The sequence below is a fragment of the Anolis sagrei genome, chromosome 3 (assembly GCF_037176765.1).
Source record: "Anolis sagrei isolate rAnoSag1 chromosome 3, rAnoSag1.mat, whole genome shotgun sequence".
NCBI lineage: Eukaryota > Metazoa > Chordata > Lepidosauria > Squamata > Dactyloidae > Anolis > Anolis sagrei.
In genome coordinates this window covers 267,272,583-267,295,496 of record NC_090023.1, presented here as the reverse complement: position 1 = coordinate 267,295,496, position 22,914 = coordinate 267,272,583, and the positions used below count along the sequence as shown (strand labels likewise).

Here is a 22,914-nt window from a genome sequence, read left to right as displayed (position 1 = left end):
GTTTGTTTTCCTTTGCTGACTGAAAGCACTTCTATCTACTGGCTCATTAATTTCTGCAGCTGGCCCAGGTGCCGAGCCTTTCTCAGGCTCAAAGCCTTGGGAAAATTCTGGTAGCAATTCAAGTCCAGGGAACAGATCATCATCCCCAAACCCTTCAGGAACATTCTCATCAGTAAAGTCACTTTGAACAGGAATCCCATTGTCATTCTCTGCATCTAGAGCAACCTCATCGTTAGACGCATGAACCTCATTGTCACTCCCAATATCAAGAGAACCCTGATCATTCTACACAATCACAGGCTGGACTCCAATAGTCAGAGCCATGCTTCATGGATGAGAAGGCTTTAGAATGATAGAATAGGAGTTGAAAGTAATCCCAAGGGCCATCCAGTCACACCCCATTCTGATATTCACGAACACATAATTGAAGCCCTCCAAAAATGACTATCCAGCCTTTGTTTCAAAACTTCCAGAGAAGGAGACATCATCAGACTCCCAGACAGCAGATTCCATTGTCAAATGATGCTGAATCTCTACATTTGTCGTTCATAGTTGATTTGTTACCAAGGCAATCAATTGTGGGAGTTGAAGTCCAAAACACCTGGAGGGCCTAAGTTTGTCCATGCCTGGTCTAGACATTCCAGAGTCCTTGGTAGACTTTTTGGAGAAAGATAAAAACCAGCTTTTTTACCAGAATCTGTAAAAGGACAGTGGGATCCATAATAGAACATATGTACCAAAGGCCGATGATGTTACCAAGTGCATTAAGGATCTCCTGACCTTTGCTCTGTGGGACTCTCCCTTTCTGAAGGAGCAAGATGGATAGGTGATAGGATGGATGGTATCTCTCTATATGTGTGTATTTTCTCTTACTGCGAATGGTGTTGCCCATCATAGGCGAAGCTTCTTTGAAATAGTTTTTTATTAGTTTTCTCATATACAATCAATTTAAAACAGCGTTTCTCACCCTGGGCGTTGGGACCGCTATTGGGGGGGGGGGGGTAGAGGCGGTTTCAGAGGGGTCACCAAAGACCATCAGAAAACATATATTTCTGATGGTCTGAGGAACCCCTTTGGCAGAGAAGGCTGAAGATCTTTCTGCCTGTCCTTCTCTTCCTTTCTGGAATTAGATGGCCTCTCACCAAAATCTCCACAGTGATTGGCCAGCCGCTGAACGAAGGGGAGGGCTGTTTGTGAGACTCTAAGCAGGGAGGAAAGAGCAGGTATGCACGACAGTGTGGTGCATGCACATGTGCGGGCGAGGGAGAGCGTGCAAAGCTGGAAGGAGGCTTGTGCCAGCGAGTCCCTTCAAGGCATAGGGGTACTGTGTGAGAAGTTTGGCTCAATTCTGTTCTTGATGGGGTTCAGAATGCTAGGTGAACTATAAATCCCAGCAACTACTACTTCCAGATGGCAATGTCTATTTCCCCAAACTCCACCAGTGTTCATATTTGTGCATATTGAGTATTTGTGCCAAGTTTGGTCCAGATCCATCATAGTTTGAGTCCACCGTGCTCGCTTGATGTAGGTGAACTGCAACTCCAAAACTCAAAATCAATCCCCACCAGACCCTTCCAGTATTTTCTCTTCATTGTGGGAGTTCTGTGTGCCAAGTTTGGTTCGATTCCATCATTGGTGGATTTCAGAATGCTCTTTGATTGTATGTGAACTATAAATCCCAGCAGCTACAACTCCCAAATGATAAAATCAGCCCTTCTTTCAGCCCCACACCTTCTTGCCAGGACCCTCACTTGAGTATAAGCCAAAAGGGGGGGGGGGTTCAGCCTATAAAAGGGTTGAAAAACTAGTCTTATATTCCAGTATATACCGTAGATTATTGAATTATTTACAGACGGCGGCCAGAATAAATTACGCTCGTCGTTGGACAACAAAAGAATTTCCTTCCAAAGAACAATGGATGTCTAATATATTGGACATAACCCAATTACTGAACAAACATACAGAAGGACATAGAAAAACAATGGACTATTGGAGAAAAGAAAAATAAATAAATTGGATAATAGTATCAAATTGAAGAAAATAAGAGAATTTATCCCCAGGAAAGAAAAGAAGACGGCAAAACACAATAAAGAATTAAGATTGGGATAGAAAATACCACGGTGAAGAAGACTGGAAGTTCCCCTTCCTTTCTTCCTTCCTTTCTTTCTTTCTTTCTTTCTTTCTTTCTTTCTTTCTGTCCTTATTCTTATTCTCTTATTCTCTTGCTTAACTACCTTCCCCAGATCCCTAGTATTCTTGTCGTAGGTTCCCTTTTCATAAATATATATGGAGCCCCCGGTGATTCAGTGTATTAAAGCGCTGAGCTGCTGAACTTGCTGACCGAAAGGTCGCAGGTTCGAATCTGGGGAGTGGGGTGAGCTCCTGCTGTTAGCCCCAGCTTCTGCCAACCTAGCAGTTTGAAAACATGCAAATGTGAGTGGATCAATAGGTACATCTCCGAAATGGAGATGAGCACCAACCTCTGGAGTTGGACACGAGTGAACTTAATGTCAGGGGAAAACCTTTCCCTATATATTGCCCAATAGCAAACAGGCAGCCAGTGGAGCTGACGTAACATGGGAATTGTGTGCTCCCCGTATGTAGCCTGGCTGCCTCTCGCTGGATCACTTGAAGCTTCTGAACAGTCTTCAAAGGCAGCCCCATGTAGAGCACGTTGCAGTAGTCTATCCTGGATGTAACAAGTGCATGGACCACCGTGGCCAAGTCTGACTTCCCAAGGTACGGACGCAGCTGGCACACAAATTTTAATTGTGTGAAAGCCCCACTAGCTACCTCCGCAACCTGAGATTCCAGTCACAGTTATGAGTCCAGGAGGACTCCCAAGCTGTGGACCTGTGCCTTCAAGGGGAGTGTAACCCCATCCAACACAGGCTGTAACCCTATGCCCTCTTTGGCCTTGTGACTGATCAGGAGGACCTCTGTCTTGTCAGGATTCAACTTCAATTTATTCACCCTCATCCAGACTGCCACAGCAGCCAGGCACCAGTTCAGGACCTGAACAGCCTCCTTGGCATCTGGTGGAAAGGAGTAATAGAGTTGGACGTCATCTACCTCTAGAAGGTAGAGTCAGGTCTCAGTGTTTGAATTTACAGGAAAGTAGATTTTGATTGAACATTAGAAGGGACTATGTGTTGTTGATGGGACTTCTTGATAGTAAGAGCTGTTCTCTAATGGAAACAATTGCCAAGGTCTCTTTCTCTGGATGTCACCAGAAAGAGGTTGGACAGCAACCTGCTGGGATGCTCAGGCTGGATGGAGATCTTGTATTGAGCAAAAACGTTGGACTCCGTGACCCACAAGAGTCTTTGTAATTCCGTTTCTCCAGGCCAAAGTGAAAGGTGTTCCCAGTGAGGACTTTGCTAGTATTTTAGCTGCAACGTTTCCTCTATTAATACTCCTCTTCTGACTGTACAGGTGTAACCCTTCAATGGCAGAATTGATTTACAAGATGTGCCTTTCTCAATTGCACAAGGTCTACTTGGCAGGTTCTTGCAGGATGTCTCTTTTTCCACCTGTCATTGTTTTTTTTTTTTAAGCAAATAATCAATCTGGTGACGCACCTTAAAGGTTGGGAACATTGTTCCTCTGGAATGCAGGAAAGAATTACCTGGCATCATGTGAACTGGGGTAATGCAATAACATGACGTGTATTTGGCCGGGTCTGAGCCTTTGGAGGAAGACTGGTGGGTTTAGGAGCACCCTGAAACCATGCGCCTTCATTTCCACTCTGTGTTAGTCGTGGATAATGTAAGCTGCTGCTTTGTGACCTTTAGAGCAAGTTTTGTATCATGTTTAAAGTAATGGTGGATGTTGCATTCCAGAACAAGAAATAGCACCTCTGACTATAAACATACCACACGTTTAGTGAAGGAACAATCCTTTTTATTGTTGTTGTTCATTCGTCCAGTCGTCTCCGACTCTTCGTGACCTCATGGACCAGCTCACGCCAGAGCTCTTTGTCGGCCGTCACCACCCCCAGCTCCTTCAAGGTCAGTCCAGTCACTTCAAGGATGCCATCCATCCATCTTGCCCTTGGTCAGCCCCTCTTCCTTTTTCCTTCCACTTTCCCCAGCATAATTGTCTTCTCTAGGCTTTGCTGTCTCCTTATGATGTGGCCAAAGGACTTCAACTTTGTCTCTAGTCTCCTTCCCTCCAGTGAGCAGTCGGGCTTTATTTCCTTGAGGATGGACTGGTTGGATCTTCTTGCAGTCCAAGGCACTCTCAGAACTTTCCTCCAAAACCACAGTTCAAAAGCATCGATCTTCCTTCGCTCAGCCTTCCCTAAGGTCCAGCTCTCACATCCGTAGGTTACTACAGGGAATACCATGGCTTCCTTTTTATTAAAGCTTAGCAAAAAAGCCAGTAGAAATAAATGCTTGTAAAGATAGATAACATTCCAAAAAGCAATAAGGCATTCAAAGGCAGCAAGATAAAACAGTGTCCAAACGTAGCAATCAAAAGCAATGTTCAAAAAGCATGAAGCTACAATCCAAGGCACTGATTATCCAGATAGGAATCAACCAAGAAGCAAGAACAGAGCAGACACTGCTAGTCAACTTGAAAGGCTAGAAAAAACCATGAAGACGAGACCACTTGAAAAGGAATTCCATGAGGCTTGTGCTTGGATGCCTGATCTGACAAGATTTTCTAAAGGCAAACCTTAAAACCCCAAAACTGGTTTCATTTTCCTCCAGTCTTTGACATTAACTGACGAATTATTTCAGATTTACGTAAACATTGAGCCTCTTGTCAATTCTGGTTAATCTCCAGCCGCCGACTCTGCTTATCTGACTCCTCATTAACTTTACCAGGTGCCAGACTGTTTTCCAAACTAGAATCTGGAGAACTCACAGGCGGAGGAAGTAAACCTTCCTCCCAAAGCCTGACAGAAACATTCTCATGAGAATCTGCCCTTTGCACCGAAGCCTCTCTGTCAGTGTCCGCATGAAACTTGTTGACCAAAGTGTCTCCATCTTGCACCTTAGAGTCAGTCCCAGCATCCCCCACATCAGAGGCAACAGGAGACTGATTTTCCTCCTCATTACCCACATTAGACACAGAAATATCAGGAGACTGAAACACAATCACAGGTTCAATCACACGCTCAGGTTCAATCACAGACTGAGTCCCAACAGTGGACATCCAGTGGACACCTAGCTTTGCAACATCCAGTGCAACAAATGGCAACATACAACTTAACCAGTGAACCTCGTCATTCCCAGCCTTGTTGCAATGCCTTCTGCAAGCTAACTTCAAACTAAGAATAAAATAATCCCTGAATGTGTATATCCCCGAATGTGTATCTTTTATGACTCCAGAAGATTTGGGTTGTTAACTAGGCTTTCTAAGCTTTGGGTGCCATTTTCCTCCTTCGGAGTCATTGCTAAAAGGAATACTTCCTCATCTCTCAGTTATGAGAACCAAAGCTTTTTCAGAACACACCATCTCCTGGCATATTCCTTTACTCATAATGCCTTATTGAGTCCTGTCTGTCTCAATGCCGTGATTTTGGCAGAGAACCAGTTGGGTGAAGAAGCAAAAGGCATGTTTCTCAAGAAGGCAGGTGGTTCAGCAGGGAGGTGTGCCAATAGACGATGCCCAAACAGAAAGAAGATAGACAGAAGTTGAAACTGTGGCCTGAACAAGGCAAGGGAGAGTGTGGTGTAGTGCCTTGATCCTTGTACTGGAGGCCAAGATTCAATCTCCACTGGGCAGTGAAACCCACTGAGTTGAGCTTGGGCAAATACATTCTCTCAACCTCAAAGGGAAGCCGTGGCAAACCTCTTCTGAACACATCTTGCTAGGAAACTCCTGTGATAGGTTGGAAAGACTTGAAGAGACACAACCTTAATTATGAGTTGTCTTGGAGGAAGTCATTTGGGCCATTTGAATTTCAACAGGGCTCAACGTAAGATGCTATATCTAGGCAAGAAAACTGAAGTGCACAAATATAGGAAAGGGAACACCCGGCTTTACCGCGTTGAGGACTTTTAGAAGACCACAAGCTAAACAGGATGTAGCAGCCAACAGCCACTGTAATTCTGAACTGCATCAACATACAGGAGTCTGGTGTCCTGATGAAGGGAAGGTGCTACCCTGTCCTGCTTTGACCAGACCTCACCTGGAGAACTGTGTCTACTAATCCTTGGCACTAGAGTTCAAGAAGGATATGACTATGTATTGTTGAAAGCCAGAATCACTGGGTTGTTGTAGGTTTTTCGGGCTGTATGGCCATGTTCTAGAAGCATTCTCTCCTACAGACATCTATGGCTCTTTGGCTTAGAAATGGAGATGAGCACCACCACCCCGGTCGGACACGACTAGACTTCACGTCAAGGGGAAACCATTGACATCATTGATATATCATGAAACTTGTACATTTTACAGGTTTTGGTATCCTCAAGGAATGGGGACCCTAGAACTAAACCCAGTGGATACCAGGGGCCCACTGCATATTGTTTACAGAATGACAATTGCAAGAATCACTGTCATATCAGAAGAAATGGGTGCCAGATCTGTGTGCCAAAGGTAAAATAAGCAGTGGGACTGGATGAAAGAGAACGTGCTCAACAACCTAACTGTAATGAATTCAAAGGCCACTTTTTATAAGTTGTTATGCCAAAGGTACTAAATGTCTTATAATGTTTTTAAAAAGTACATTGCTTTGCTATGGTTACATGTGACGAAGGAATGGCACTGGCCATCTTTGCTCTCACCCATAAAGGTCTGTGTCTGTGCAGAGATTCAAACGGAACGTTTTATCACAGGGATTTGAGGTGAAAGAGCTCCCCATCCCTGCTTCTGTGCACAGTCCTAAAGGGCCTTGCTCCTGTTCTTCCACCCATTTCTGAAGCAAAAACTAACACACTCTCTTTGTCTCCATAGGAAGTTTCCCATTGGGTTGTTGTAGGTTTTTCAGGCTATATGGTCATGTTCCAGAAGCATTCTCTCCTGACGTTTTGCCTGTATCTATGGCAAGCACCCTCGGAGGTTGTGAGTGTTGTTTCAGTAGAGTTTGCTGTTATCCAAAATTTTGTGTATCCATGCAAAATGGATATATATATATATATTTATTATGTGATAACTTCTTTTCAATTTTATCATCCTGTCCTACCTTTCTCAACCTTTCTCTCTTTCCCCACACATTCTGACACTTGAATTTGAAACTGTAGGCTCCTAGAGATAGTTTTTGTTGTTCATTTGTTCAGTCGTTTCTGATTCTTCGTGATTTCATGGACCAGTCCACACCAGAGCTCCCTGTCAGTCGTCACAACCCCCCAACTCCTTCAAGATCAATCCAGTCACTTCAAGGGCACCATCCATCCATCTTGCCCTTGGTCGGCCCCTCTTCCTTTTTCCTTCCATTTTCCCCAGCATCATTGTCTTCTCCAAGCTTTCCTTTCTTCTCATGATGAGGCCAAAGTACTTCATCTTGGCTTCTACTATCCTTCCCTCCAATGAGCAGTCAGGCTTTATTCCCTAGAATATGGACTGGTTGGATCTTCTTGCTGTCCAAGGCACTCTCTGTCCTGGAGATAGTGCCAGGTATTGTTCCATCTCCACAGAGATATCTGCCTGTCCTATCTATCTGTCTGTCTGTCTGTCTGTCTGTCTGTCTGTCTGTCTGTCTATCTATCTATCTATCTATCTATCTATCTATCTATCTATTGCTCTACCTATTTATCTAGTATTGCATTTTATGAATCTGATCCTTTGCCCTGCCCTCCACCAAACAGGGAGGCTCATAGAGATCTAAGATAATGTTTGGCGTCAGGGCGTAAATGTAGTTTGTGGAACATGTTTATTCAGTGCTGTAAATATACAAATAACTGACCAAGCTCAGGAGGTAATTTCTTGGACCACTGCCATCTCGCTATTTTGAAAGAACGTTTTGTCAGGGTAGCAACGGACTCGTGTCTGAGTCAATGAGAATCTGTTTGGCTGCCTTCCCTCCTCTGCTTTTCCTGTTCGCACAGTTCTGGTCTTTGCCAACCATCACTCTGAAAGCTAAAGGTGGGGTTTTGCACTCTCCGTTGGAAGGATAGATTTCTACGCTCCTTTTTATAGAGGAGATTAAACCCAGTGAACAGTGGTGCTAATGTTCAGGGTAGGTCTTTTCTGGACTTATGCATTCTGGAGATGTGGTTAAGCTATTCACCGTGGCGGATTGCCTCTTTCTTTTCATCACTTTGTCTGAATCGGAGTTGAGCAATTTGTGTAGTAGAAGGTGTCATCAGCTGCTTTCAATGAGTCCACTGAACTGCTACCTTGGTTGTTTACTGAAGGTTGCCCATGCCAGACAGTCTCCTTTGAGTTGGCTTGTTATTGGACTAGCATGATATGGCCTGTTGTTTCCATTCTGCTCCTGCGAATATTGAAGAGCTAGTATCCTAGAGCAATCAGACAGTTGGGCCAAGATCAAGGAATTCTGGGGTAAAATTGGGATCATGGGGGTGTTTGAAATCTGCAGAGAAAGAGTGAGATCTGTAGCCTTTGGACAGTGTTCTTGTTCACATACCATTACTTTAAAAAAGCCAATATGATGCTAGGCTGCATTGACAGGAGTGTAGTGTTTACATCAAGGGAGCTGCTTTGAGTCCTCTTTGGAGAGATAAGGCAGGGTGTAAATAAATATAACAATATTTATTTATTTATTTATTTCGAACATTTTTACCCCGCCCTTCTCAACCCCTGAGGGGACTCAGGGCAGCTTACAATTGGCAATAATTCAATGCCACATCATAAAATACAGAATAATAAATATAACAATTATACATGAACATTAATAAATAAAGATTAAAACAGTATACTTACGATCCATTTAGCTATTGCCCGTCTGGTGGCTGTTTAGCTAGCCATCTACTAATGGTTACTCCGCTTAACTTATCCAAATCCTCTTCCATGCCATAGTCAACATTATCAATTGTCCTTTAACCTGATTGCCCGAAGGCCTGGTCCCACAGCCATGTTTTAACCTTTTTTCTAAAGGTGAGGAGGGATGACGATGACCTAATTTCCCCGGGGAGCAAATTCCACAGGCGGGGGGCCACCACCGACAAGGCCCTGTCCCTCGTCCCTGCCAAGCAAGGCGGGGCCGAGAGCAGGGCCTCCCCAGACGATCTTAAGCTCCGAGGTGGGCCGTAGAAGGAGATACATTCGGACAGGTACGCTGGACCGGAGCCGTATAGGGTTTTATAGGTCAAGACCAGCACTTTGAATTGTGCTGAGAATTGGATCAGCAGCCAGTGGAGCTGGCACAGCAGAGGGATGGTATGCTCCCTGAATGACGCTCCGGTGAGTAATCTAGCTGCCGCCCGTTGGACTAATTTCCGAACAGTCTTCAAAGGCAACCCCATGTAGAGCGCATTGCAGTAATCTATTCAGGATGTGACAAGAGCGTGGACCACCGTAGCCAGATTCGACTTCCCAAGGTACGGGTGCAGCTGGCACACGAGTTTTAACTGTGCAAAAGCTCTCCCGGCCACCGCCGAGACCTGGGGTTCCAGGCTCAATTTGTTAGCTCTCATCCAGTCCGACACAGCAGCCAAGCACCGATTCAAAGTTCCGACAGCCTCCTTGGTAACAGGTGGGAAGGAGTGACAGATTTGGACGTCATCCGCGTAGAGATAACACCTCATTCCAAAACTAATAACAATAGTAGTAGTAATAATAATCACACAGATGTACTACAACTCTGTGGCCCAAATAATTCATTGGAACTTATGTCACAAGTACCACCTGCAAGTAGTAAAGAACTGGTGGGATCATAAACCTGCAAAGGGAGTGGAAAATGAACATGCAAAAATACTGTGGGATTTTCAAATCCAGACTGAAAAAGTTTTGGAACACTACGTCACGATTGTGGAAAAGAAAAAGGTTTGAATTATTGATGTCACCATACTGGGTGACAATCGCATTGAGGAAAAACAACAGGAAAAAACTCAGCCGTTATCAGGACCTCAAAATCGAACTGCAAAGACTCTGGCATAAACCAGTAGGGGTGGTACCAGTGGGGATTGGCAGACTGGGTGTCGTGCCAAAAGATCTCAGCCGGCATCTGGAAACAATAAACCTTGACAAAATCACAATCTGTCAATTGTAAAAGGCCACTTTACTTGGATTTGCGCGCATCATTCGAAAATACATCACACAGTCCTAGACGCTTGAGAAGTGTTCAACTTGTGATTTTGTGATACGAAATCCAGCATGTAGATCTCGTTTGCTGTGACATACTGTGCTTTTGTGCCAGTAACATAATAATAAGTTCTGGGCAAAGCAATTCAAGAAGGTGATGGACAAGATGGAAGGTATTCAAGGGAGGTATCTGTTTAGGCCGTGCTTCTGCTTTGCCTTTCCATCTCTACATCTGTCTTTGGTCTGGTCCTTCTCACTTTATTGAAAAGGGCATGGAGTAGAGAGGGGTGTTGTTTATTCGTTCAGTCGCTTCTGACTTTTGGTGAATTCCGGGACCATCCCAGGCCAGAGCTCCCTGTTGGCTGTCACCACTCCCATCTCCTTCAAAGCCAAGCCAGTCACTTCAAGGATATCATCCATCCATCTTGCCCTTTGTCGGCCCCTCTTCCTTTTTCCTTCCACTTTCCCTTGCATCATTGTCTTCTCTAAGCTTTCCTGTCTTCTCATGATGTGGCCAAAGTACTTCATCTTTGCATCTAATATCCTTCCCTCCAGTGAGCAGTTGGGCTTTGTTTCCCGGAGTATGTATGGTTGGAACTTCTTGAAGTCCAAGGCAGTCTCAAAACTTTCCTCCAGCACCACAGTTCAAAAGCTCAGTTCAAAAGCTTCCTTCGCTCAGCCTTCCTTATGGTCCAACTCTTGCATCCATAGGTTACTACATGGAGTACCATTGCTTTAATTATGTGAATCTTCATTGCCAGTGTGATATCTCTATTCTTCACTATTTTATTGAGATTGGTCATTGCTCTCTTCCCAAGAAGGAAACGTCTATTGAGTTCCTGGCTGCACTCTGTGTCTGCAGTCATCGTCTCACCTAGAAATATAAAGTCTATCACTACCTCCACATTTTCTCCCTCTGTTTGCTAGTTATCAATCAATTTGCTTGCCATTTGGTTTTTTAATGTTTCACTGCAACCCAGCTTTTGCACTTTCTTCTTTAACCTTGGTTAGACGGCTCCTCAGCTCCTTCTCGCTTTCAGGCATCAAAGTGGTATCATCTGCATATCTAAGGTTGTTAGATTCCTCAGGAGACAGACAAGGTGACGTGATATCCCCATACCACCAAGATCTTGCCACAATTTTTATTATGATCCACACCGTCAAAGGCTTTAGAGGGGTACGCTCAATAAAACAAAATTGCTTAGGTATTATTTATTTACCATGTCAGGGGCAGACCAAACAGTTGCATTGCATTTTTTAACAAACAAACAAAGAGACAAACACAACACAAAGTTTGCAAGTTTGGTAGTTGATTAAATGTCCTTTGACCAGTAGCTGGCCACTTGGAGTGCCTCTGGTGTTACTGTAAGAATGTCATCCATTGTTCATGTAGCAGGGCTCAGGTTGCATTGCAGTAGGTGGTTTGCTCTTCTCCACACTCACATGTCGTGGATTCCACTTTGTAGCCCCATTTCTTGAGGTTGGCTTTGCATCTCGTGGTGCCAGAGCGCAGTCTGTTCAGCGTCTTCCAAGTCGCCCAGTCTTCTGTGTGCCCAGGGGGGAGTCTCTCATTTGGTATCAGCCATTGGTTGAGGTTCTGGGTTTGAGCCTGCCACTTTTGGACTCTCGCTTGCTGAGGTGTTCCAGCAAGTGTCTATGTAGATCTTAGAAAACTATTTCTTGATTTAAGTCGTTGACGTGCTGGCTGATATCCAAACAGGGGATGAGCTGGAGATGTCACTGCCTTGGTCCTTTCACTATTGGCTGCTACTTCTGGGCGGATGTCAGGTGGTTCAATACCGGCTAAACAGTGTAATTCCTCCAGTGGTATAGGAGGGCGCAGACACCCTGTGATAATGTGGCATGTCTCATTAAGAGCCATATCTACTGTTTTAGCATGGTGAGATGTGTTTCACACTGGGCATGCATACTCAACAGCAGAGTAGCATAAGACAAGAGCAGATGTCTTCACTGTGTCTAGTTGTGATCCCCAGGTTGTGCCAGTCAGCTTTCATACCTATATTGCTTAGGTAATGTCCACAAGTTGAAGTTCCAGACCAGGAAATGTTGAAACTAGGGTTGGGATATTGAATTGGCTGGCCCTAGATTTAAACAGCAGCAAGTGAACGCATAAGTACATCATGTAACACAGGAAGGGACTTTTGGGGCGATGGCACCCACTTCAGAAACATTTTCCATTTCTACCTATAGAAGGCCCTTTTAAAGTGACACGTCTTAGCAAAAAGAGCATTCTCCCTTTTCTTTGTTTTCCCACGGGAGGAATGCCTCCTAAGACAATGTTTATGGCCCATTAAACTAAACAGATTTAACTGATTATTTATATGCTATTTTTGCCTGTGAATCGATTTTTCAAACTGGATCGTAGCCCTAGTTAGAACTGGTTTTTGACGTTTAGCAAGTATTACCAGTCGATTAGAGGGGGAAAAATGCAACTTTTATCTGAAATGGGATCAGAATGGCAGCTGGAGTGCGAAGGGTTCCTTGGCCAGAATCCCAGTCGTATACGTGTGCATCTCATTGATGTCTTTCCGCCTAAGAAAGCCACATTCTTCTAAGAATATATTTATGGAAATTCATGGCGGCTACAAAGCGATGCCTTTGGTGCTAGGCTACTGCCAGATTCAAGTGGCCGCGGAGGATGGCCTCAAGCAGAAAAAGTGGCACGAGGCAGCAGCCTTCCACCTTTTTTCTGCCCATTACCGCCACTCAGCTATATCTGCTTCAGGATATATATCCGACCTATAGTATGCCAACTGTTCCCAACCATAAGGCCCCAGGAAGCTCGATTTAAACGAAGATTCAACTTCAGAAAGGCAGATTAAGACTAAATTCTCAGACATGTTAGATGACATGATCATATCGGTCGCGCCAATCCCTGAGGAATACGAGCACTTTATTGAAATAGTGAAAACCTGCTCACGGGCCTCTGTACCGAGAGGCTGCAGAACCAACTACCTTCAAGGCATTACTCCTGAAACAGCTGTCTTGTTGGAAAACTATTACAGGCTCCACAACAAAAACCCATTTAGTGAGCAGACCCTTCAGGCAGGGCAGAGCATTGTGTCCTCCATCTCTGAAGCCAAGAAAGAACAGTGGATCAAGCTGATCACAAAGGTCGACATGGGCAGGAGCAGCCAGAAGGCATGGAGTCTGCTAAGATGGTTGAGCAACGACCCCTCACAAACTAATACCCATGCCAACATAAAGGCAGATCAGATAGCACACCAACTCTTGAAGAATGGGAAACCCAGCCTTGCCACCAAAGTAGGAAAGAAACCAATAGCCAGACAACCAGAGATTGAGAACAACGACCTTCGTGAACCATTTACATCTGAATTGGACATGACTCTCAATAAATGTAAAAATGGCAAAGCAGCTGGCCTGGATGATCTATGGATGGAACAAATCAAGAACTTTGGTCCAAAAGCAAGGCGCTGGCTGCTGGAACTGATGAACAACTGCACTGCATCCTGTCAGATCCCCAAAATCTGGAGGAAAGCAAGAGTCATCGCCATCTTGAAGCCAGGCAAAGACCGTAATGATCCAAAAAGCTATAGACCAATCCCCCTGTTGTATTGTCGAAGGCTTTCATGGCTGGGATCACTGGGTTGTTGTAGGTTTTTCCGGCTATATGGCCATGTTCTGGAGGCAATTTTTCCCCTGACGTTTCGCCTGCATCTATGGCAAGCATCCTCAGAGGTAGTGAGGAAAATGGGTTTATATATCTGTGGAATGACCAGGGTAATGTTTCAGCTGATCACCTTGATTTGCATTCAATAGCCTGGAAGCGCCTGGGGGGAATCTCTTGTTGAGAGTGAATTGATGTGCCTGATTGTTTACTCTCTGTTGTTTTGCTGTTGTAATTTTTCAATTTCAACAGAAAGGAGGAAACCATGAAGATGAACAAAATCTGGCTACCAGTATTAAAAAACTCAAAAATTACAACAGCAAAACAACAGAGAGTAAACAATCAGGCACATCAATTCACTCTCAACAAGAGATTCCCCCCAGGTGCTTCCAGGCCATTGAATGCAAATCAAGGTGATCAGCTGAAACATTACCCTGGTCATTCCACAGATATATAAACCCATTTTTCCTACTTCCAACAGACCTCACTACCTCTGAGGATGCTTGACATAGATGCAGGTGAAACGTCAGGAGAAAAATTGCCTCCAGAACATGGCCATATAGTCCGGAAAAACCTACAACAACCCAATCTCCCTGTTGTGGCCACCTCTACAAAGTTATGGAGAGACTTATTTTGCATAGAATTATGGAAAAATAGACCCATGTCTGATTCCACAGCAAGCTGGCTTCAGGAAAGGCAAAAGCTGCGCATCGCAAGTGCTGAACCTGACTCAGCACATAATAATAAATATAATAATAGAGTAAACTAATGTAAATGTAATAATAACCATAATAGAGTAAAATAATAAATGTAATAAAAATAATAGTAGAGTAAAATAACGTAAATATAATAATAAGAACAGAGTAAAATCATAAATGTAATATTAACCATTCAGATATTGCAATGACATCTTGAGTGACAAGGGCCCTTAATCAAAGAATGCCAGGAGATGAAATGTTATATTTTGTATTTGTCTTCACAGATGAAGCTAAATGGAACAGGGAACTTTGTGTTTTACATTTCAGTCTAATGGCCATGTCCTGCTTATAACTCCTTTGAGCAGACATGTGGTCCGGGTTGGGGATGCTGACTTTCTTCTCTCTTCTCTCCTGTCAGGAGGACCATAATAGCATGGAAGCCGATCTGGATAAAGATGAAGTGTTGCAGCCTCAGCCGGGGGAGTTGTCGGGCGAGAAACTCTTGACCACAGAATACTTGGGAGTAAGTACCACCTCTGTGGCACCAACAAAGGCAATTTTGGGTTTCATTGCTGTGTGTTTTACCCTGGACAGGGGCAGGGTTGGCATGTTTAGCCCCGAAGTCCATATGAATTTGACATAAGTGAAAGCAAGTAAAAAAGGCTTTATTTCAGCCAAGTTAAAGATAATACACACTCTTCAAGTAACATAAAACAGGAGTCTTCACATCAGACAGAAAAATAAAGTATTTGGTAAACAGGCTTACAAGTTGCAAATGAGAAGAGCCTTCAGAGATCCGAGGCTGGAACAACAATACAGGAACAGGAACTCCCTCCAAAATAGGTCAGTTTTAGCCAGCACTGAACCCCGGACCTTGCTGCTGATTTATAGCCCTGAACTTCCTGGCACAGCCATCCCTAGGGCTTGGTCTGATTGCTCAATGTTTTCTCTGCTAGCCTAATTGATCTTCTTTTGCCTTCTTTCTCCCTTCGATGTTCTGTAATCTTTGAATCATAGAATCAAAGAGTTGGAAGAGACCTCATGGGCCATCCAGTCCAACCCCATTCTGCCAAGAAGCAGGGATATTGCATTCAAATCACCCCTGACAGATGGCCATCCAGCCTCTGTTTAAAAGCTTCCAAAGAAGGAGCCTCCACCACACTCCGGGGCAGAGAGTTCCACTTCTGAACGGCTCTCACAGTCAGGAAGTTCTTCCTCGTGTTCAGATGGAATCTCCTCTCTTGTAGTTTGAAGCCATTATTCCATTGCGTCCTAGTCTCCAGGGAAGCAGAAAACAAGCTTGCTCCCTCCTCCCTGTGGCTTCCTCTCACATATTTATACATGGCTATCATATCTCCTCTCAGCCTTCTCTTCTTCACGCTAAACATGCCCAGCTCCTTAAGCCGCTCTTCATAGGGCTTGTTCTGCCTTCTTTCTCCCTTCGACGTTCCAGAAAGGTAGGGATTTCTGGTATTACTGCTGCCTCTTCTCCTTTCCTCACCACTCAACCCCAAATCCCCAAGGACTGTTTCTTCCCACCTGTCCTCCTTCTCCCTCAGGATCAGAAGAGCAGTCTAAACACTCCGGCACTTTCTGAAGCAGCTCAGTCAGATGTCAGGCACTTGACTGTCAAGTGGTCTCATCATCAGAAAGTGTCAGGAACAACCAGACATTTGTATTACATTTTTAATCATTGCTCCTGACACAATAAATAAATAAATAAATAATCAGAAAGTATTTCCTAATATTTATTATTTATCGTGTCAGGAGCAAACCAAACAGTTGTATTGCATTTTTAATAAACAAACAAAGCACAAAGTTTGCAAGCTTGGTAGTTGATTAATACCTGTGAGTCGCTCTGGACCGTGCTCCGACCTACAAGAAGCACTTCCTGAATATCAAGCAAAAAGTGGGCGCTAGAAATAATATCATATGAAAGCTGACTGGCACAACCTGGGGATTACAACCAGTCACAGTGAAGACATCTGCCCTTCTGCTTTGCTACTCTGCTGCTGAGTATGCATGCCCAGTGTGGAACACATCTCACCACGCTGAAACAGTGGATGTGGCTCTTAATGAGACATGCCGCATTATCACGGAGTGTCTGCGGCCTACACCACTGGAGAAATTACACTGCTTAGCCAGTATTGCACCACCTGACATCCACCGGGAAGTAGCAACCATTAGTGAAAGGACCAAAGCAATGACATCTCCAGCTCATCCCCTGTTTGGGTATCAGCCAGCATGTCAACGACTTAAATCAAGAAATAGTTTTCTAAGATCTACAGAGACACTCGCTGGAACACCTCAGCAAGCGAGAGTCCAAAAGTGGCAGGCTCAAACCCAGAACCTCAATCAATGACTGATACCAAATGAGAGACTCCCCGCTGGCCACACAGAGGACTGGGCGACTTGAAAGGCACTAAACAGACTGTGCTCTGGCACCACGAGATGCAGAGCCAACCTTAAGAAATGGGGCTACAAAGTGGAATCCACGACATGCGAGTGTGGAGAAGAGCAAACCACTGACCACCTGCTGCAATGCACCCTGAGCCCTACCACATGCACAATGGAGGACCTTCTTGCGGCAACACCAGAGGCACTCCAAGGGGCCAGATACTGGTCAAAGGACATTTAACCAACTAACAAGCTTGCAAACTTTGTGGTTTGTTTGTTTGTTTGTTAAAAAACTGTTTGGTCTTCCCCTGACATGATAAATAAATAAATCATCAGAAAATATTTCCTAATTAGTTTTAGTATATAATATAAAAGCCAGTGTGTAGTAGCCAGAAAGAAGGCCTAACCCAGTGAGCCCACTGCCAGAGATGCTTCGAGGTGATCAATTTTGCTATTCTCAGTTTCATTGGAGGGAGAAGAAGCCTGGCTATGAGCCATCACCACTGTTTGTTATTTCTGTACAACTGTTTGCTTTCAAATGTGGAAACAGAATTGACCTTACTATTACTGTTCTTATCTTTGTCGTAACTTCGTAGCTATAGTTACTTCATTATTAATTTTAATGCTCTGCTTGTAAAAAGAAATCATATTTGTTTCCAGTCCTGCTGAAGCATGCATGCATAAATGAACGTGTTTGCTTAGGGATACGGGCCACCTCATCTTGTTCTCCACTTCACCTGGCCTTTAAGAAACTCTGGATGATAATAATGGTGGCAGAGGACTTTTACAAGTCAAACAAGCAGTTGAAGAAGAAAAACACACCCTGGCAGAATATGTCAAGGAAAGCCAAGAACCTGCTTTAATTGAAGTCAATAATTGGAAACTTCTCAAAGCACAGCAGACAAAGAGTCAGTACAAGAAAACTGCACTCCAAACCAGAGCTGACAGCTGCCACAACAAACCCTTACACGGGCAGTTCCTTGACAAAATTGAAAGAAAAGTTGACAAGGAGAAGACCTTGGATTCCTGGAAGATTCAGGCAGAAGTTGAGCTAGAAATCAGAGAGCAATGTGGTCTAATGGTTTGAGCATTGGACATGGGCAAACTTGGGTTCTCCAGGTGTGGCTCACGAATGGAATCCTGGCTCACGAATGGAACCCTGAAGAAGGAGACAGAAGAAGGCCTGATTCTTGCAGCCCAGGAGCAAGCCATCAGAACAAAGGCCATTAAGGCCAGGATTGAAAAATCAGCTGATGACCCAAAATGCAGACTGTGCAAGGAAGCTGATGAAACCATCTCCTTAGCTGAGATGATGGACCATCTCCTTAGCTGTTGCAAGAAAATTGCACAGACAGACTACAAACAAAGACACAACACTGTGGCCCAAATTATTCACTGGAACTTATGTCACAAGTACCACCTGCCAGCGGTAAAGAATTGGTGGGATCATAAACCTGCAAAGGTTGTGGAAAATGAACATGCAAAAATACTGTGGGACTTTTGAATCCAGACTGACAACGTTTTGGAACACAACACACCAGACATCACGATTGCGGAAAAGAAAAAAGTCTGGATTATTGATGTCACCATTACTTACTTACTTTACTTACTTACTTACTTACTTACTTAGGCGATTCCTCATAGTCCAGGATGATGGTCCTCCAAGTCCGGTGTCCTGGGGGTGGGTCTGTAGGTGACTGTGGAGCCCTATTCTTGACCTGCATCTTCTCCCACAATGAGGGCATTGGTTTCCAGGTGGGAGGCGGTCTCGGTCGGGGTTGGCTTGACGCGCCTTCCTCTTGGCACGTTTCTGTTTCACTCTCCATTCATGCCTCTTCAAATTCTGCAGCACTGCTGGTCACAGCTGACCTCCAGCTGGAGCACTCAAGGATCAGGGCTTCCCAATTCTCAGTGTCTATGCCAGAGTTTTTAAGGTTGGCTTTGAGCCCATCTTTCAATCTCTTTTCCTGTCCACTAACATTCCATTTTCCGTTCTTGAGTTCGGAATAGAGCAACTACTTTGGGAGATGATGGTCGGGCATCCGGACAATGTGGCCGGTCCAGCGGAGTTGATGGCGGAGGACCATTGCTTCGATGCTGGTGGTCTTTGCTTCTTCCAGCACGCTGACGTTTGTCCGCCTGTCTTCCCAAGCCATACCAGGTGACAATCACATTGAGGAAAAACAACAAGAAAAACTCAGCCGCTATCAAGTCCTCAAAATCGAACTGCAAAGGCTCTGGCATAAACCAGTATAGGTGGTCCCAGTGGTCATCGGCACACTGAGTGCCATGCCAAAAGATCTCAGCCGGCATTTGGAAACAATAAACATTGACAAAATCACAATCTGTCAACTGCTAAAGTCCACCTTAGTTGGATCTGTGCACATCATTCAAAAATACATCACACAGTCTTGACACTTGGGAAGTGTTCAACTTGTGATTTTGTGGTACGAAATCCAGCATAGAGATCTCGTTTGCTGTGACATACTGTGCTTTTGTGTATAATAATAATAATAATAATAATAATAATAATAATAATAATAATCTTTATTTATACCCCACCACCATCTCCCCAAAGGGGACTCAGGGTGGCTCACATGAGCCCAAAAATACAACGAGGAAAATAATATACAAAACAACAGAAAAATTACATCAGAACAAAATACATAAAATCGCAAAATAAAATGAACAATGCAAAATAACATAATAAAACAATTATTATTTTTTGTCGTGTCAGGAGCGACTGCTCCTGTTGTGAGAGAATTGGCCATCTGCAAGGACGTTGCCCAGGGGACGCCCGGATGATTTGATGTTTTTATCATCCTTGTGGGAGGCTTCTCTCATGTCCCCGCATGAGGAGCTGGAGCTGATAGAGGGAGCTCCTCCGCCTCTCCTCAGATTCTAACCTGCAACCTGTCGGCACAGAGCTTTAACCGACTGTGCCAAATAGGACGGGCCCAATACACAGATAGAATAATAAAGCCCTGGATGATGCATCTACATTGTAGAATTAATGCAGTTTGACACAAGTTTAGCTACCATGGCTCAATGCTATGAAATCCTGGGAGTTGTAGTTTGTGAGAAACCAGATCTCTTTGTCAGAGAAGGCGAAAAACCTTTGTAGAACTACATCTCCCAGGATGCCATCACATTGAGCCATAGCAGTTGAAGTGGTGGCAAACAGCACAAATTCTACAGTGTAGAAGTACAAGAGGCTGGATGGCCATCTGTCAGGGGTGATTTGAATGCAATATTCCTGCTTCTTGGCAGGGGGTTGGACTGGATGGCCATGAGGTCTCTTCCAACTCTTTGATTCTATGATTCTATGATACTTTCCAGCAATGAGTATTTCCTCCTCTCCTTAAATGTGTATTTCTCTCAATGGCTTGTATTCTCTTTCTTTTCTCAGATAATGACCAATACACCCAAAGCCAAGCGGAAGCCAGTTCCCAGCCTGCAGCAGAGCGTTGATGAACCATTCCAGAGGCCCATGACGCCAGGCTGCCACAGAGGCACCACCTACGCAACGTAAGTCTGGGCAACCAGAGCGAAAGCTGAAGAACAATCTATTTCTCATTAATGACGTGAATTGTGCTCATGGAAAGATGCTGCTGAAATAAAACAATCCAGTTAGACAGGACATTGCCCTTTCTGTATTTTTTTCCTATCAGAAAAAGAGTTCATAGAATCATAGAAACATAGAGTTGGAAGAGACCTCATGGGCCATCCAGTCCAACCCCATTCTGCCAAGAAGCAGGAAAAATGCATTCAAAGCACCCCTGACAGATGGCCATCCAGCCTCTGTTTACAAGCCTCCAAAGAAGGAGCCTCCACCACACTGGGGCAGAGAGTTCCACTGCTGAACAGCTCTCATATTTGTAAGGATGGATGCCTGGAAGACTCAGGCAGAAGTTGAACTAGAAATCAGAGAGCATTGGACATGGGCAAACTTGGGTTCTCCAGGTGTTTTGGACTCCAACTCCCACATTCCTAACAGCCGGTAGGCTGTTAGGAATTGTGGGAGTTGGAGTCCAAAACACCTGGAGAACCCAAGTTGCCCCATGCCTGTCTTAAGGGCACTATAGGTTGAAAATGACTTGGAGGCACACAACAACAAGAGCTCAAATTCATTGTTTGCAAGCCGGAATATGCTAGTTGTGAATCTTGAATGTAGTGAAGACAATCCGCTTTCTTCTTTACGTCCTAAAAAGCTTAATATTTCCAATCTCTACGGCTCATACATACGTCTAGAGCCCATCTGAAGCTTCTTGAGTTGAGCAAAGCATTTTGGCAGAATGTTTTCAAAGTGCACTTTGAAATACCACTTACCGAAATCTCTCGAGTCAGAGCCATCGTGACTAAATATAACTTCCAGTTTTGGATGCGAGGTGGGGTTTCAGCACACTGAATAATTTCTTGTCTGTCCTCGTGGCCAGAACTAGTGTGTTGTAGCCATTTTAGTACTGACTAGAGCAGAGCTTCTGATGCTTTTTCAGCTTTTTGTTCAAGACACAAGGTATATAAAATAGGTATATGAATCATTTTTTTTAAAACATCGGATGTGTTGCACTCCAGGACAGGAATAATCCTCTGACTTTAAACACCACGCATTGAATAGGAAAAAAAATCCTTTTATTGAAGATAAGTAAAAACAGTAAAGCAAAAAGCACTTTAAAGAAATGGGTAAATCCAATTAGGTAAGAAGATCAGCAGGAACAAATTAATCCAAGGTGGAGTTCAGCAAAGTCTATAAAAGCAAAGTTCACACAACTCTAATACAATCCAGAAAATCAGAAATACATTGATCCAAGGCTTGGGTAAGCAATCATGAAATCTAGGTATCAAAAACATGAAACAAGAAATATCTTAGCATGAATCTTTAAAGCAAAGCTTCCATGAACACACATACACAAAAACATACACACAAACACATGCACGCGCACACACATTTTAAGCTGCAGATAGTTGAATTTGAGGATACAGAGGGCCATTATTATTATTATTATTATTATTATTATTATTATATCATATTATTGCAAGCCAAACTCTGCAAGTAGGTTCTAGGTGCAATAAATTAAAAAAATAAGTTACTTCTCTAGAAGGGAAAAAGGATATGATAATATTTGGGATGTATGAGGATCATAGAATCATAGAATCAAAGAGTTGGAAGAGACCTCATGGGCCATCCAGTCCAACCCCCTGCCGAGAAGCAGGAATATTGCATTCAAATCACCCCTGACAGATGGCCATCCAGCCTCTGCTTAAAAGCTTCCAAAGAAGGAGCCTCCACCACACTCCGGGGCAGAGAGTTCCACTGCTGAACGGCTCTCACAGTCAGGAAGTTCTTCCTCGTGTTCAGATGGAATCTCCTCTCTTGTAGTTTGAAGCCATTGTTCCATTGCGTCCTAGTCTCCAAGGAAGCAGAAAACAAGCTTGCTCCCTCCTCCCTGTGGCTTCCTCTCACATATTTATACATGGCTATCATATCTCCTCTCAGCCTTCTCTTCTTCAGGCTAAACATGCCCAGTTCCCTAAGCCGCTCCTCATAGGGCTTGTTCTCCAGACCCTTGATCATTTTAGTCGCCCTCCTCTGGACACATTCCAGCTTGTCAATATCTCTCTTGAATTGTGGTGCCCAGAATTGGACACAATATTCCAGATGTGGTCTAACCAAAGCAGAATAGAGGGGTAGCTGAATGTGTATGGGTAACGTGAATGCTGAGTAAAAATGTAACCTCCTTCTCTGTTGGTTTGTTAGCCAGTGTAACTTTAGGTTGTTTATGAATTCAGTGTATTTACATAGAATCTGTATGTCTAAATGTTGTTCTGGAAAGCCCCCCACCTTATCTCCAGAAGAGGTTCACTTTAATTCTCACACACCCAAGAATCTCTTACAACAGTATCCCTACCTCGACTTGCAACAAGGAGAAGCATCAATTGAGGGCTATTTGCACCTGAAAGCTAAGTTTACTGCCTTCTCTAATGATTTGCTGATAATTATGAATTACCTACAGG

At 44.0% G+C, this 22,914-nt stretch overlaps 1 protein-coding gene across 3 annotated transcripts in view; it reads left to right on the top strand.

Annotated features, from left to right (window-relative positions):
* The window catches only part of ARMC9 (armadillo repeat containing 9), a 152,913-nt gene that overhangs the window by 98,225 nt on the left and 31,774 nt on the right, over nt 1-22,914 (top strand). For all 3 annotated transcript variants that reach the window (XM_067466116.1, XM_067466115.1, XM_067466114.1), the window contains 2 exons: nt 14,921-15,025; nt 20,309-20,427. In XM_067466116.1, the coding sequence (XP_067322217.1) occupies nt 14,921-15,025; nt 20,309-20,427 (224 nt within the window). The remainder of the gene's footprint in view (nt 1-14,920; nt 15,026-20,308; nt 20,428-22,914) is intronic.